At 39.6% G+C, this 17,974-nt stretch overlaps 1 protein-coding gene across 1 annotated transcript in view; it reads right to left on the bottom strand.

Moving 5' to 3' along the window:
- Positions 1 to 3: 3 nt before the first annotated feature.
- Positions 4 to 17,974, bottom strand: part of arr (low-density lipoprotein receptor-related protein 6) — a 31,612-nt gene continuing 13,641 nt past the window's right edge. Inside the window, exons 2-9 of the mRNA XM_089837889.1 lie at positions 13,132 to 13,591; positions 7,058 to 7,198; positions 6,715 to 6,974; positions 5,430 to 6,637; positions 4,706 to 5,321; positions 3,303 to 3,870; positions 2,765 to 2,962; positions 4 to 1,999 (exon numbers count right to left, since the gene is read on the bottom strand). Coding sequence (XP_089694015.1) covers positions 601 to 1,999; positions 2,765 to 2,962; positions 3,303 to 3,870; positions 4,706 to 5,321; positions 5,430 to 6,637; positions 6,715 to 6,974; positions 7,058 to 7,198; positions 13,132 to 13,591 — 4,850 coding nt within the window. The 3' untranslated portion in view covers positions 4 to 600. The remainder of the gene's footprint in view (positions 2,000 to 2,764; positions 2,963 to 3,302; positions 3,871 to 4,705; positions 5,322 to 5,429; positions 6,638 to 6,714; positions 6,975 to 7,057; positions 7,199 to 13,131; positions 13,592 to 17,974) is intronic.

Below are 17,974 nucleotides of genomic sequence, written 5' to 3'. Positions count from 1 at the left end.
CGATTATACCTTCTTACTATCATGAAGTAAGAACCAAAAAATAATAATTTAATCTTGTACGTAACATTGTTTTTAACACAGCTCTAAAAACTGTAAATATATATATATAAATATACATTAATATACAAATAAATTTTGTACATATCCCACGTAAAATATTACATTTCATGGGAACCAAAGAAACAATTTGTTTACTTTGTTTACACATCGCGAATAATAAACATCTCACTTTCCTATACAAACTTTATAGAAAAATAGCAAAAATATTTTAATTACCGGTACTATTATGGGCCAAGTTCAAAAACTTTGGCACATCATTTTGATTGTTTGATTTTCAATGACTTTGGCTGAGACTGTCAGAAAGGCAAATACAATTCATCTGAATTTGCTGAAAATTTGGCTTTGTTTGTTTTAACTAATTATTGAGGAAGCTAGAAGGGTATTTGTACTTTTACAAAGTTTTAAGTAGTATGTTTTAAACTAGGTTTAACAACAATGCTGATAACTACGCAGTAAGCTTTTTCTTCTTCTATACAATTCGTTTAAAATAAATAAAATTACAGTATTTACATCTTTACATATATAGTTTGTGACGTATTTTCAACAGTCTGACAACGGAGCGGGTGAAGGGGGTGGCGGATATGGCTTACAAAAGCTTCGTTCCGTCGATGGTGATGGTGGGTAACTTTCACCATCGGATAAATATTGACTCCTGGGCGTAGGAGGTGGTGGATGGTTTGGGTCTGAATCGTAAGAGAACTCCGTTTGAGACGACAAATAGTATCGCGACCTTAAAGGGTAATTAGGTTCGCTATCGTCACAAACGTCCGTACTACACGGCGTTGGAGGCGGAGGTCTATTACGCGATCTATAATTTCGGTAAGACCGTAACGAAGTAGACGGTGCGCCGTGCGAAGGGCAATAGTGACTATAAGTATACTGCGAGGTAACTGGGCTTGGTGGAGGGTTTAAAGTTTGGGGATAAGGCGTACCTCCCGAACTACTGGACGAAGCACCAGTCACGTGATTACGATCGTAGAAACTGCTTCGCGGTAACGATATCGAATGGTTTACCTTACTATTAGGAACGATACAAACGTTTTTGCGCGCCGCCGCGTGATCTTTCGAACTTCGACTCGAATGGATCGAATTGGTCACCATCATATCGACCGACTCCTCATTGTCAATGGGACTGTGCGTTTTTCTTTTGCAAATAAAACCCAATACCGCCAAACTTAACAGGGACAAGATAGCCACGATGGTCCCGACCGCGTAAGTACTGTGATCTTTCTGACGTTGAGCGTTTTCGTTCTTCCAACCCGCGACATTTTCGCAATTTTTAACTTTCTCGTCGTAAGCGTCCGCGCAATTCGCGACGCCGTCACAAACCGCTAATTTCGAGATGCATTGCTTCGTCGCCGGGCACAAAAACTCGTCATCTTTACAACAAATTTCGCTACCGTCCGAACACGATGCCGAACCTTCGCACATTAATTTATAGTTGATACAATCGCCATTCGCGCATCGAAACAAATCAGGACTGCAAGTGGGACAATTTTCTTCATCAGAGCCATCTTCGCACTCCGGGTTCTTATCGCATCTCCAAATTAAAGGTATGCATGGAACGTTGCCACTGACGCAAGTGAATTGGTCCGAAGAGCAAGTTGGCGGGCTGATACACGTTTTGTTATCCTTTGACAAGGTCAAACCCAAGGGACACGAGCAATGTTTCTTGCCATCTTCGTGTGTTGCGCAAATATGCGAGCAGCCTCCGTTATTTTCGAAACAAGGATGGTCGGAGTAATTGTGACGCTTCCTGGACTGGTCGACCATAACTAAATCGCTTAGGCTATGCAAACGCACCAGGATTCTGGTAATGTTGCCACCAGTGTAATTGGCTCTTTCGATCGTTTCTTGCTCCTTATCAGCCCAATAAATGAACCCTGAACTGGCTGACAGAGCAATGGGTTGCATAACAGCGTTCCCAAGAACAGTTGTCCTTATTTCAAATAATTTACAAGAAAATCGTCAAGTACTTGACATATTTCAATCATTGGGAAGGGTGTCAAATTAAACTGAAGCGCGTAAAGCAAGCTTCGTTACAATGGAATGGGTTATCAGGATTTCAATGAAATGAACTAACAACTAGTATTGTTTGGAGTGCAATAAAATCAACCCAACAATAAGGTTCTGGGGTGGCGGTAAAATATGCATCTACATCAACAAACCAGTGAAAAAACCAACTACTTAAAGCATCTATGTGTAAGAAATGGTAAAATGTTGGGTGGGAAAACATTGTCAAGTATATGATATGACATGTCAAATTGGGAAGGTTATTAAACCAAAGCGTATAAAAGCAAGGTTTACCACTATGGAATGGATTACAAGGATGTTAATGAACTAACTAAAATAGTATATAGCACCAAATTCCAAAAAATGGTAAAAGAATACCAACAAGGCTATGGATGCGGGTAAATTGTGCAACTACATCAATAAACCAGTAACAATGTAAGTGAAAAAGTAACCCCAACTACTTAAGCAACTATGTGAGTGTACCTTGAATTATTCAGTTGGTACCTAACCCAAGCAAACGTTGAAATGTCTATCAAAGTTAGACGTACTAGTACTACTTCTATGTTATGTTAATATGTAAATGCGTGCTTCTTGCCCAAACCCATTTACAAAATCCAACACACTTTTTCAAAGCACAACATTCGAAAAACCACTAAGAATAAATAGTAAAAAATGTGTTTTTAACACTCACCGCTTCTCTCCATCAATCCTGACACTTTCAATCCGTTTTTTCCCCAAATCAGCCCAAAACACGATATCATTCATCGGATCCAACGTCAGCGCCACTGGGTTATCAATTCCACTATCCACGAGGATTTTGCGCTGAAGTCCATTCATAAGGGACCTTTCAATGCGAGGAGGATGAATATTGTTGGTCCAAAATAACAACCTTCAAAGAGAGTAACGAAAACATTGAAGTTTCAATGTCTCTCATCAGGGTTCAGACGAAATTTTTCTATTGAAAATCCCTGACTTTTCCAGATCATCCCTGACAAAATTTTGCCAATATCCCTGTTTACCAGAGCCCACTTCATCACACCCAGACCATATTTAGCAGTGCCCCAAGCATGCTTTGATATACCAAACGAAATCCCTGACATATCGCCGACTTTTCAGGGAAAAAAACTCAAAATCCATGACCTTTTCCCTCATTTCCAAAATCCCTGACTTATCCAGGTTCTGCACGAACCCTGTTCATCAACTTATGCTAAAAAATAATTGGTACTTACCCTTTCAAGGGATGTAAGGCCAGCGATCTTGGACTTTGATTATCTCCAGAAACCACAATACCAACTGATCTCCCATCCAATCGTGTAACGTTGATAACATTATGAAGAGCGCAACTCCAATAGATAACTCTCGAATTCGGATCAATGGCAATGTCATAGGGTTGCAATGATTCCAGAGAGACGCTGGAGACCAAAGTTGATATTCTTGTTCCATTATCATAGCCGCGTTTGATAGAATAATGCGTCCGACTGTCTATCCAATATAAAAGGCCATCAACCGGATCGTAATCGATGGATTTAACATTCTTTAATCCATGGATGGGTAGGAAAACATCGGGAGTATCTCCTTTGGGATCGTCAACGATAATTCGGCTGATACTGTTCTTTTGGGAGAAGAGGAGAAACGTTTTTGGTGGTGAACACGTTTTGTTGTCTCGGTTCAGGATATAATGCGTAGGACATCCGCAACGAAAATATTCCGGATTTTTATGACTACCAAACCCGTCATCGGGTCGAGCCAGGCATAAATGGGCACACTCTCCGTTATTCACTTGACAATGATTCCATCCTGAATTAAAATAAAATATTTCCTTCATATTTAATTGCTGTTCAACTTCTACAATAATATTCTAGAATATAATAGTCTACTAAGGCTTGCCTTTCATTTATTGAACTAAATCTTGAATGGTTAGGCTTAGGTATTGAAATGACTTCAATATACCTAAATTACCATCCAAGATCTTAAATCCGTTTAAATCAAAATTATTTCTCTTTCTAACTAATATAAATAGTTTTCTTTAGTTTCTCCCTTCGTTATTTAACTAAAATCAACTAATATTCACCCTTTTATAATTAAAATTAATATCCTAAATCGTAATTGAAAACGGAGGATAGCCGCTCTGAATTCTGCCGCCTTAAAAATTCGCTAAGCCTATTTTTAAGAAACGACAAACGAGAGAGGGGCTGGACAAAAGTTCCAAAATTGATAACGGATACAACGAAATTTCGCGTTAAGAAAATAAATGTTGGGAGCATTAAAAATTAACTTCAAATTAATAAAATGATTATATATAGGCCTACTAGTTTATAAGCAAAAATGTTTCTGAATTTAATTGCGACTCTCAATAATCTCAAGAAAATAAGTCGCGAAAAATCATCTTTTAACAAGTGTCCATCCACTTTCAAACTTTTTGAAACCAGCTCAGTTCAGTTCGGTTCATTAATTATGCGAAACTTATAATAACTATTTTAGATTATATAAACTCTCAATTATCTGAAAAATTAGGACTTTTTGGTGGGAAACTACGCGAATTATCACTAATATACTACAATAGAACAAAAGTTACATGATGTAATATTAGGCCTAATGTAACCAAAACAGAAATAAATTCAGTTTTTCCTACCTGACTTTTTGAAGCTTTGAAAGACGAGAATATCCACGACATTATCCACCGAACTCGTAATCCTAGTTCGGTTTCCTCCTTTGATTTTATCAGCCCTTTCAATGCTCTTTGTTGACAAATCACTCCAATAGATGTAATCTTGGTACTGGGTCACTGCGTAAGGACTTGGCAATTTGGCCAGCACTGTCTGATGTCTATCACTACCTAACAAATCCACCGATTCCACAACTTTACTGTCAATGTCCACCCAATAAAGACGACGGTCCACAAAATCTATAGTCAAGCTAATAGCCCTTCCAACAGTCTTTGTAATAATGGAACGTTGCCTTCCGTCAAGTCCAGCCTTCTCTATTCTATGGTTTCTTCCCCATTCACTCCAATAGAGATAACCTTTTCCAGGATCAAGAGCTAAAGATCTTGGGTCTTCTAAACCCCTCCAGAGAATAACACTTCTTGATGAACCATCCAAACGAGAGACTTCAATACGATTAGTTCCCATATCAGTCCAATAAAGATTTCTCGCCACCCAATCAACAGCTAAACCACCGGGGAAATCCAGACCAAATTCAACAACAGGTTCATTAGCGCTGCCATTCATAAAGGCTCGACTGATTGTCTGAAACGAAAACAAGACAAACCTCAACAAATTAATAACGAGCTGGGATTAAGAGTTTGTTAAGCCCGCTTTTGTGTTGAATTTTTTTTCACAAAAATATGTATGTACCTTTTTACTGATATCAGTCCAATAAATTCGATTATCATTGACATCGTAATCCAGAGCATTTGCATCCTCAACGCCAGCTAAGGGGATGATATCACTATGATGAGACTGAAGTGATATCCTTCTGATGTCAGTTTTCTTTGAGAAAAGAAGGAAGGCTTCTGGCACGATGCAGGTTCTTAAATCCGTGGTTAACTCGGAACCCATGGGACATGAACATATGTATTTATTCTTGGGTCGATTAAGGCAGAGATGACTGCAACCTCCATTCTTTATCCCGCAAGGATTCGTCTTACGTTTCTCGTTAACATTGACCGCTTTCAAACCCATCAAGTCTGGTAATTGGTCAATAATCACTTCGTGGTTTTGACCATTGCTTTTGTTGACCCTTTCAATCGACCTTCGTTGCCAATCAGTCCAATATATATAATCCCCTAACAGTGTAAACCCAAACACGTGAGGTAGTTGATCAGAGACCAGAACTTTCCTATTTCGACCATCTACATCTGACATTTCAATGGAATCAGTTTTGGCATCGCCCCAGTATAACTTTCTGGTCTCGTAGTCAATAGCTAAACCATTCGGCCACCCAAGTCTTTCCGTCACGATGACTTCTCTTTGGGAACCATCTAAAGCCGCTCTTTCAATCTTTGGGCTGGAACCCCAATCAGTCCAGTACATATACCCCCACTCTGGTTCCAAGATGATGGCTCTAGGTTCGTTAAGACCTTCCGTAATCAGAATCTTTCTGGATTCACCATTCAATCTCGAAACTTCGATACGATCAGTTCCAGTATCAGTCCAATAAAGGTTTCTCGCCACCCAATCAACCGCGATCCCGTCTGGCAAGTAGATTTCGGTACTGAGCAAGTCAGTCTGTCCGGTACCATTCAAAAAGGCCGAACGTATCACTCTAGCTTCGTCATCAGTCCAATAAATTCGGTTTTCAACCGGGTCAAAGTCTATGGCAATAGCGTGTTTGATTCCTTTCAGTTCTAAAATGACGTCGGTATAGTCTGGAGTATCCAAGGATATGGCACGAATATCAGTTTTTCGAGCTAGGAGCAAAATTTCTTGGGGACCATCCGCGCAAGTTTTGTCGTTGAGCAAACGAACGCCAGTTGGACACGCGCAGGAATAACCATCTTTATTCATCGACATCAGACAAAGATGAGAACACATTCCGTTTGAGTCCTCGCACTTTGTTTTAGCTGAAAAAAGTACTAAACTTTTTAGGAAACAAACTTGTTATAAGCTCATTTTGAGGGACAAAGAGTGAGGTAATTACTATATGGCTGTCGATCTTTGGCATAAGCGTGGATGTCCATGGGTGACAAGTTCCCTCCCACAACCATCCTTCTTTGAGACCCGTCAGTTTTATTGCACGAATGAATTCCTTTAGTGGCCCAATCGGTCCAGTAAAGGGTGTCTTGGTAAAGGGTCAGAGCGAAAGGATGAGGTAGATTATCATTAACAACAATTTGACGATTGCTTCCATCAAATTTGATGCTAGAGATGAATTTTTCCCTGGCGTCTGCCCAATACACGCTGAAAACAATCGTTGTACAACTTTGAAACCAGGGTGCTTAATTGTGTCGAAAATTAACAATGGGAATTACAGAATCACTTACCGTCTTGTATCATAATCTATAGTTAAAGCGTTTGGCCAAAAAATGGTACTATTGATGATGACCTCTCTTGTTTTGGGATCACCATCCATTCCAGCACGTTCTATCTTTGGCGTTTCACCCCAATCAGTCCAAAATACGAGTCTATGTACATAACACAAAGTTGCTGCATTTACTGACCAGGTATTTGAAACAAGTTTAAGTATACCATAAAATTTATTCAAGGTTTATAACTATTTAAATTTACGCAAAGAACCGAAACTATACCCTCCCCAAAAAGGTTTAACACGTGATTACTGGCAATGCCAAGCAAAGACGCTTAGAAAAGCGGGGTTTGGTGACCCTTCCTAGAACCAGAGGTAAAGGAGACCCTAAAAGTCTTTGAAAAATAAAAATAGTGATGAATTGGACAGATGGGGAGGCGAGAACCCCCAAAAAAAGTCCAAAAAAAGAAAAAAGAAGCCTAGAGGTCAAAGATGGGCAAAACAAGCTGCTCCCTTCAGACTCCTGAAAGTCCTGCACCTTGTTTTTCAAGTTGACAGGTTAAAAATGCCCTTTTTCCCCTCAAGTTGGTATCCCCTACCTCTGGTCCACCCCAAAAGACGCCAAGGAACCAAACCCCTCCCTGAACCTATAAAAGCTTCAAGTTTCTCAAGAAAAAAAGAGAGAGAGAGAGGACATGATTTACACTACAAGCTAAAAGATTTATTTCAACTGGTGGGGTGAAAACCTTCGGGTTCCTTCGCTAGTGAACTCGAGTTCTTATCAGTTTAACCCCAAGCGAAAATTTAGGGGAAACGTTTCTAAAACGTTTTTCATGTAATGTTCACTACGTCCCTCGAAAGGTTGAGTCAGTCTTAGGCCTACGGGAATTGAAAAGAGTCACTGTAGAGTAGACCAAAAATAGACTTTTGTAAAGAAAAAAAGGGGGGGGCTTAGGAATTGGTTTAAATTATGCTAGCAGCCAGCTTGACCCCTAAGCCTTTTCAAAATCTAAATGGTAAAATAGTTTCAAATGCGAAAGGCGAAATCTTCGTTCGATGGCTCTGACATTTTATGGGTCATGACCTTTCAATGATACGCGTGCTTCGAAAAACAGATAACTACAATCCCTTTTTTAGACTGTCTATGCTCTATAAGCGATTTATACAATGTTTCTTTTTTTTTTTTAACTACCCACACGTTAAAATTTCAGTCTCTAAAATCTACGTTGACGATGAAATGTAATTAACGACATAATCGTCGTCCGTTCTATCAACGAATCGTCCATTATCAAGGCGATAATTCGAGTCAACGTATAATTAGACAACCATCCTAATCAGCCGCAAAAACAAACAAGAAAACGCTTAAGGTGGAACAACATTTTTACGCGATTAAAACTGGAAGATTTCGAATTAAAAACCGAATCGGATGAAAAAGAAAATTTGCCAAAAATAAATAATTTTCGAAGTAATCAAAAACATAACATAACGCCTAGCTGGGGTTACAGGTTTGGTACGAAACTTTCAGATCCAAATTCCCTCACTTTTTTTTTCAGGTTTTCTCTGACCTTTTATGGACCCACTGTCAATGTTCTAAATATAACTAAACAATTGCATTTAATACGCATTTTTGAATATTTAACGTAAAACATTGCGAAGCTAGCTCCCCGATCTCGATAAAAGAGCTAAATTTTGTTAAATTTGATGCTAAAAGTTCGACTTAGTTAAAAATATAGGACATTATAACACCTTTCATGAAATTATAGGATATTACAGGACCTCTCATGAAAGTATATTAGGTCCTTTCATGAAATTATAGAATATTACAGGACCTTTCATGAAATTATAGAATATTACAGGACATTTCATGAAATTATAGGATAATATTGAACAGGTTCAAAAATATAGGATTTTATAGGAATTATAGGACCGCTGGGCTACCTTAGTCATAAAACATTCAATAACTTCGTCACAATTTACTTTTGATAAAGGCAGTACGCTGGGGGTTTTAACTGAGGATAATTTACCTGCAACTTGTTTTTACGCTTCAGATAGACCAAAGAATGAAGGATCAAGAAACCAGTTTAGGCCTTTTTATATATATATATAATATAGGTATAATTCTTCTCCAAGAACTCTCTCTCCACCTCCCAGTGTTTAAATTACATCTCTGAGAAAGAGAGAAGTATCTGTTGGATAAGTCTTCTACTCTTGGATCATCCATTCCAGCGTGTACATAACATAACATAGACAGGGGGGGGGGGTCAAACTAGTGTTTGGAGGGGTTTGCAATATAAAAATTGCTTTTCTTGACTGACTGGCTCAGTAACGAGCTGCTATTTTTTGTTGGTTGGTAGTAGTTTGTAAGTAAAAAAAAACTTCAATTTTCTGATGCAAACAAGTAGTCACCAGTCGATTAGAGTCCACGTAAAAATAAAAGAAAAACTTATTCCATTTAGTATACGCAGTTTTAACCCCAGTGTTGCCAGACCGTTTTTGAGTCAAAAAGATCTGCTGATAATGGCTAGAAGTTCAGTTTGAATCAATACTTGACTCACTTAAGGATCACAGAAGTCCAGTGAAATAAATTTATCAATAATGGTTCACTAAACGTACTGCTACATCGTTTTTAATAGCAATTTACTTTCCGCCATCTTCTAAAAATGGCGGACAGAAAAGTAAGTAACCAAAACACTCTGACGCATGCGCTTACATTTTTTTCTTTACCAGGAACGTTGGCCGACCCTTTTACTACATTTCTAACTATAATAAACATAGTTTCAGACAAGTAGGATTGATACCATTTACACCAGGAGACCCGACTACTTGACGGACAAAGTGCAATACCTCAATCCTTCTAGTCTGACAACTATGTACTAAAAGTAATTTTAGGAAGGGTTACTAAAACGGGCACAAATAAACTGATACGACATGAAACGGTGGGTACAAAACCTTTCAAGGGGGACTATTTATTTCAAGTTCAAAATGTCCCTTTGGGCCATTCCAATTCCTGTACCTAACATTCCATTAATACACATCAACGTCTAACAAGCCTAAGCAACAGATAGTTAAGTACTTTTGTATTGATTTTAAATCATGACAGAATCATAACCATCGTAAGCCAGTATCAAAATAGTGCCTCGAAGCCTTTTCTACATCCATTTAAATCATCTATACGCGAGTTTGGAATTTATACTTCTAGCACAAACTGAAAACTAGCCCCTTTTTAGTAGTTGTTCAGTGCATGCGAGGGAAGCTAAAGAAAAACTAAAAAAAACTCTTCAACTTGGTATGTTACGATTACGAAATGATGAAGTTTAAGAAAAGGGGGAGGGGGGCAAAAATACAACGGGGGGGGGGTGATCTCTATAATGATGATGGCTGCTTCTTTCTCTCTCTCTCGCTCGCTCTCAGTCAGAATAAAAGATATCTAGTTAAACCCGTCACAAAAAGAAACAAGCCCAAGTTTGGCATTAACGTTGTTGGCTTTAAAAAGCGTAGCTACTATAACAAAAACTTCTTCGTGTTGCATAAAAAAAACCATCGTCTCAGACAACCAGAAAAAAATATCTTGTCTATCAATTCGTGAAGTTGAAACGAATGATATGTATAAAATACTCCGAAATGGCTACGTAATTAAAGATAATATAAAACCCAGGGCCACGTGTTTTTAAAAAGGAACGAGGGAAAATTTTATACTGAGATCCGTTCCGTGTTTCATTTGGTGACTTGGTATTGTAAGTTTATAAAATATGTTCCATAAATGTGATACAAACCTATGCTTCGTAATGCTAGATTTTTACTGAGAGCGATTGCTCGAGAACGACAAGAAAATTGTTTTGCAGTCCATCTTCCTATTTAGTCTATTTTAATGTTTCTGACAGTGCCAAAAGAAAAACGATACGATGTGGCTAAAATGTAACTGCGGTATCTGAGTACGGACCATTAGATACGACTTCACCGGGCACTGATCCACTGTGGGATACTGACCACTTCGGGTACTGATTCACTGTGGGATACTGACCACTTCGGGTACTGATTCACTGTGGGATACTGACCACTTCGGGCACTGACCATCTTCGAGGATTGATCTTTTAGGCACTGGCATTCAATGGCTCTTCCAACTGAGCCATGATACACAATCTTGAACCCTCTTTGAGCTAATCTAGTTGTCAATTTAAACTAACGAGCATAAAAGAATTTCTCCACACCCACGTGGTCTCGAACCCGGGGCCTTCCATTTGTGAAGCCGGTGAGATAACCAATACACAGCAGATCCATATACATGAAGGCATCGTTTGACTAAATCTTATGTGAATTAAAAACTAACTATAAAAAATAACTTCTGTGTGTGAGCACTATCTTAATTAGACAAGACTTCATTGGGTAATGACCATCTTCGAAGATTGATCTTTCTGTCACTGTCATTCAATGGCGCTACCAACAGCGCCATGATACACGCTGCTGAACGCTATTTGAGCTAATTTAGTTGTCAATTTGAACTAGAAAGCTTAAAAAACTTCGGCGCACCTACGCGGTATCGAACCCGGGCCTCTCCGGATTTGGGGCTGATGAGACAACCAAAAAAAGGTGCTGACCCCATATGGGATACCGACCTCATGAGGTACTGACCCCACTTGGGATACCGACCTATCGAGGTACTGACCCCAATTGAGATACGGACCTCTTGAGGTACTGACCCCAATTGGGATACCGACCTCTTGAGGTACTGACCCCAATTGAGATACCGACCTCACGAGGTACTGACCCCAATTGGGATACGGACCTCATGAAGTACTGACCCCAATTGGGATACCGACCTCTGAACTCTCTTTGAGCTAATTTAGTGGTCAATTTAAACAAACGAGCATAAAAGAATTTCTCCGCACCCACGGGGTCTCGAACCCGGGTTCTTCCGAGTGTGAAGCGGATGCGATAACCACTACACAACAAATACATATAGAAACACAAATCGTTTGACTAAATCTTATTTGAATTAAAAACTAACTCTAAAAACTAACGAGCATAAAAACTTGGCCGCGCCTACGCGGTCTCGAACCCGCGACTATCCGCGTGCGAAGCGAATGCGAAAACTACTACACAACAGATTCATATACAATTGTGCTTCGTTTGACTAAATCTTATTTGCTTTAAAAACTAACTATAAAAAATAACTACGGTATCTGAGCACGAGCTTCATTGGACACGACTTCACCGGGGACTGACCACTTCGGGTACTAATCCACTGTGGAACACTGACCACCACGGGCACTGACCACCTCGGGCACTGATTCACTGTGGGATACTGACCACTTCGAAGATTGATCCTTTAAGCATTGGCATTCAACGGCTCTACGCACTGAGCCATGATACACGATTATGAAATCTCTTTGAGCTAATTTAGTTGTCAATTTAAACAAACGAACATAAAAGAATTTCTCCGCACCCACGTGGACTCGAACCCGGGGCCTTCCGCTTGTGAAGCCGGTGAGATAACCACTACACAGCAGATACATATACATGAAGGCATCGTTTGACTAAAACTTTTGTGAATTAAAAACTGACTATAAAAAATAACTTCTATGTGTGAGCACTATCTTAATTAGACAAGACTTCATTGGGTAATGACCATCTTCGACGATTGATCTTTCTGTCACTGTCATTCAATGGCGCTACAAACTGCGCCATGATACACGCTGTTGAATGCTATTTGAGCTAATTTAGTTGTCAATTTAAACTTCCGAGCATAAAAATTTTCGCCAGACCCACGCGGTTTCGAACCCGAGGCCTTCCGTATGCGAAGCGGATGCGACAACCACTACACCGCAGATGCGTATACACACATTGGCATCGTTTGACCAAATATTATTTGTAATAAAAACTAACTATAAAAATAAAAACTATTCAAATCTCCCGATTTTTTGAAAATTCAGGTTCTCCCTGAATATTTTTCCATGGTCAAAATTAACTACTCTCAAAAATGCAAACGTTCAGCCCGTTTCCACCACTATTGACCTATTTTCAAATTCCCTGTCTTTGCCACGTGACAAGCCCTCCAGCACTTCCAACATGTCAGTCAAAATAAAATGAACTTACCCTTCACTAGGAACTACGGCGATGGCTCTTGGTTGATCCAAGTCTTTCCAAAACAAGACCTTCCGATATGTACCATCCAGGTTGCTAACTTCGACCCTGTTAGTCTCGGAATCTGTCCAGTAGAGTTTCTTTCCTAACCAATCGCACGCTAGTCCATCAGGGGCGATGAGACCGGTTGAAATGATGGTGGATTGAGTCTGTTTGATATTTGATTTCGGCGTGGACAGTGGTAACCTCATTCTTTTAATCATCTCGGTTCCCGCGTCCGACCAGAACAAAAGTTCTTCAGCGAAGTAAAAGTCTAAGGCGGCCGCGTCTTGAAGTTGACCAATGATACTGACGGTCGTATTGTTGGACTGTCGGTGGTGGTGCGAACCGGGAGCGCCTCCACGTTGCGGGGACCCATCGATCTTGAAGACGCGAATATCCTTGCGGTTTGCGAAGATTAGGAAAGGAGGAGCTGTTAAAGATAAACAAAGATTTCAATGAAATAATGATTAAATTCCTGTCTTTTCAAACTTATATGAGTCAGTATACATACACAAAATGTATACCAATTCATGCATAAATTAACAATCGAGAACCTCCCCCCTCCTCTGTTACGCGTTAATATAAACGTCCGGGACCTCACGGGAACCCCAAATACAATCAATAATATTCAACCAATAGAAGAAGTATATAGCGAAGTACACGCAAAAATTACGCGGCGTTATTCGATCACGCGGCAAATTATCCGCTTTTTCTCGCGGATTAGTGAATTTCGCGATCATGGAAAATATGCACTAAGGAATAGAAACTGCCTTTGCTGTTTACAAGAAATTACAGAGGGCCCAAACTGCATTCGAAACTCTAGAAATTCACATATGAAAAAGGGTCAAAAAAATACTTCGTACAAAGTGCCAGATTCTGAAGTCAAGTCGGGTTTTCATTTTCTAGTCCATACCCATATTTTCCATGTTGCGATCGGGACCGGCAAAGAACAAAGCCTTTTAAACCACCCTAAGCCCCCCTTTAAAATTACATAAAAAACCGTTCGATTTTTACGTAATATATTCAAAACAGGGGTGGGATGAATGATGCAGCAGTGAACATATTGGGGGACGTTTCGCATTGTTTCCAATCGGATGACGTTGGCGAGTTTCTCGAATTTACCGTTGCTCCAATGATCAAAAGACGCCGACTTCGAAACGAGGAGAAAAGAGAGAGAGAGAGAGAGAGAGAGAGAGAGAGAGAGAGAGAGAGAGAGAGAGAGAGAGAGAGGCAGAGAGAGCGAGGGAGAGAGAGAGAGAATTCGAGGAAAGGGATTTCAGGGAAAAGGGCGGCAGACCCTTTGAAGTTCCCGCGCTGGAAAATTGCACGAGAACCGAATGCGAGAGTACCCTCTCGATGTCGTAATAAGAGGATCGGAGTTTGAATATATATAGCGGGCGCGTATGACGGTATATACTCCAAATAACTTGTCCCATATAGATGTTATAGGTATGGTTTATAAGATAGGATTGTGTAAGTTTAGATAACCTATTCTAGCATGCACCGAACGTTTTCCTCGTTTGTTTTTACAGTCGGTATAGTTTTTATCACCAATGTTGTTGAGCTTGAAATGTTTATCTTTTCTCATATAGAGAGAGAAAGTTGCGATTTTGCGAAATTTCTATCTTTATCTATTGGTTTTGCGAATTGTGTGGAGGTTTGAAACAATACGCCATTTTGAATATCTAACCGAAAATGTTCGGAAAATAAGCTCAAAACTTCTTCTGCGCAAGTTTTATAAGGAACTTGTGGAGAACAAAGCACAACATCTACACTGCGCATGACATGGAAACTAGTGAAAAAACAAAGCCCTAAATCAATTCTGCGCATGACATGGAAACTTATGGGAAACAAAGCCCAACATCTACACTGCGCATGACATAGAAACTTGGGGAAAACAAAGCCCAAAATCTACACTGCGCATGACATGGAAACTTATGGGTAACAAAGCCCTAAATCAACTCTGTGCATGACATGGAAACTTGGCGGAAACAAAGCCCAAAATCTACACTGTGCATGACATGGAAACTTTGGGGGAAACAAAGCCCAACATCTACACTGCGCATGACAGGGAAACCTTTAGCAAAACAAAATGGTACCCAAAAACAAAAAAGACAGACTTTAACAGCAACTTAAATCATCCCTTCCCCCCCCCCCATTTCAAAAAGAAAAGGTACCCAACATCTTATAAGATGTAAGTCGATCCTTGAACATTTTCCCAATGCAATATTAGGTTTAGTGCAGTCTCTTGGTAGTACAGAATCTAGCCTATAGGAAGAAGTAGTCCGTGTAAAATTTTGCCAAAGGGTTTTCTATATTACGTTACCCATCTCTCTAAAAGCGAATCAAACGTTATAGGGGTTTTAAGATGTACCTTAAGGATCAAGAGGATTACGAATTCACTTCTAGGCCTATATTAAAAAAAATAGATACAGTTTCATCTTGGCGGTATCTTAACAAGTTTTCTTTTATCTATCTCCCCTGAGTCATATCATAAAAAAAAAAGAAAGAAAAAGAAATGGATGGAATTCAATTCAGATACCTAGAATGAATAAAAATTGGTTGAAAGTCAATTTTGAAAAATGCCTTTTTTGTATCCTCCCCTGAATCGAAACGATCCTAGGCCTAGTTGAAAAATTACAGGTAAGGAGGTGAAGGAAGGTAAGGAGAAGAAGGTGTAATCAGGAAAGATTGGGGACATAAAAATCAAATAATAATAAAAAAAGCCCTTGGAATTCCAGGGACACTCAATCAATATTCAGAGGATTTTAAAATCGTCGAAAAATCTACCTCAGAGACATTAATCAATTTCCTTTGATTAGTTTTCTTCTATTTTAGATTTTAGTCTTAAGTGGAGGTGAAATGATTGCGATGAGGACACCTAGAATAGACTCTTGGCTAGATCTTTGGCTATTTTGTTTAATTACTCGGGACCTGATTGAGGTAACCTCCAGTATTAAGTATCGTTTTATAGGGGAGAAATAGGACTATAACATAATCAAAGGATTTCCCTGTATCTCTTACAGAACCAGAGTTAAAATGTGTCATGTAAATAAGGCCATGTTAATACTATGGAGAGGACGTTTATGAGCATTTTGCTTAATTACTCGGGCCCTGATTGTTGTAACCCTAAGTAATTAGTATGGTTAGAAAGAGGAGAAATAGGACTATAACATACTCAAAGGACTTCCCTGTATCTCTTATTGAACCAGAGTTAAAATTTGTCGTGCAAATAAGCCCAAGTTAATTCCATGGATAGGACGTTTATGAAGATTTAGCTTAATTACTCGGGCCCTGATTGTCGTAACCCTAAGTAATTAGTATGGTTAGAAAGAATAGAAATAGGACTATAACATACTCAAAGGACTTGGCTGTACCTCTTATATAACCAGAGTAATAAGATATAATGCGAAACACCTGAAATTTCACACAGATCTTCATCAAAACTGTGATAAAGATCAACCCTATGTACAAACCGTTACAGACATTAAAATCAAATAGTCTAATAAACCCCGACCCCCTAATTTACAGTAGCCAGGCCCGGGGGAAGCAAACCCCAACCAACTCAAATAATTACAATCCGGGGGGGGAGGGGTTCAAGTCTTTCCCCATATTTCAACAAGCCCCTAACACTGATAAAAATATGGGTGAAAAGGGATGTTGCCGAAAAACTCCCAGAGACCCAGAGCATGGAGTATGTCCTGAATTTCCTGTACAGGGGGGTAAGCAAAGCATGGCGGGAAAAGGAGAGAAAAAGTTTGAAAAACCAAGGCTTAACTAACTGTCCATCTTTCGGATGTCCATCAGCAACCATGGAGTTAGGGAGGGGAGGGTGTCTGATCCAAACAAGGATGCGAAGGAAAAATATATAGAGGGAGCTTTTTGGGCGGCAAATTCGTCTTTGATGTTTCTCTCCTATCCCCGAAAGCTTGCCCCAAGGGCCCTGAACCCTCTCTCTCCTCTCCACGCTCCTCTCCGTGATGGAAAACCCTCTCTGATTCAAGAATGGGTAATCTACGGACGGACGGACGGAGTTAGAGGAGAGAATTCACTCCCCACACCTTCATCAACGTACATCGTCCTTCAGCGAAACAGCCTCGGGAAGATAAAGATTAAGGGGGGAAACCAAAAAGAGGTCTTTCTACAAAAAGCGTACTAATCGTAAATTTTAACAAGAAGTTATTTATGCAGGCGCTTAATAGCCGTGAAAAATCCTTTTTGCCCAGGCAACTTTGTATTACCCGCGAAAAATACTCGCGCTCGCGCGCCAACAAATAATAAAGAAAAAGAAAGGTGAAAACAAGTAGTCGCGTCGAGATAACATATTACGTCACAGTAAACCAGGGCTCATATAGAACTTTTTGGTAAACAGAGTAAGGGTATAACTATGCAAATTTCACTACTGTTCAAACATTTTGGGTTCCACATCTGATCAAAATTTAACAACGTAATATGGTGACAATCAAAATAATAGCCACAATTATTTGCAATACATAGTTCCCCATGCTAGGAGGATCCATACCATTTTCAATAGGAGGCCTGGCTTTAGCCTCACCTAGTGAGTCAGGCCTCCTTGTGTAACACCCGAAGCCTGGCCTCCCTGTTTAAATGGCATGGATCCTCCAAGCATGGGAACTATGTATAAACAATAGCAACTACTTCACCTAACTATCTTTACCTTCCCCATCCCTGGAAAACCATTCTGCGTCAAAAACCAATAATATAATTGAATAATTGACGTCTCAAAAAACAAATATCGGTTTATTACTCATATGAACTTAGCACAGGGCTCCCACAGAAATTTCTTAAAATA

Source organism: Phalangium opilio, unplaced genomic scaffold (genome assembly GCF_054372755.1).
Source record: "Phalangium opilio isolate 3A_F unplaced genomic scaffold, DU_Popi_V2 ptg000045l_1, whole genome shotgun sequence".
Classification (NCBI taxonomy): Eukaryota; Metazoa; Arthropoda; class Arachnida; order Opiliones; family Phalangiidae; genus Phalangium; species Phalangium opilio.
Note: the sequence above shows the minus strand (reverse complement) of the source record. Positions and strands in the feature narration are given on the sequence as shown.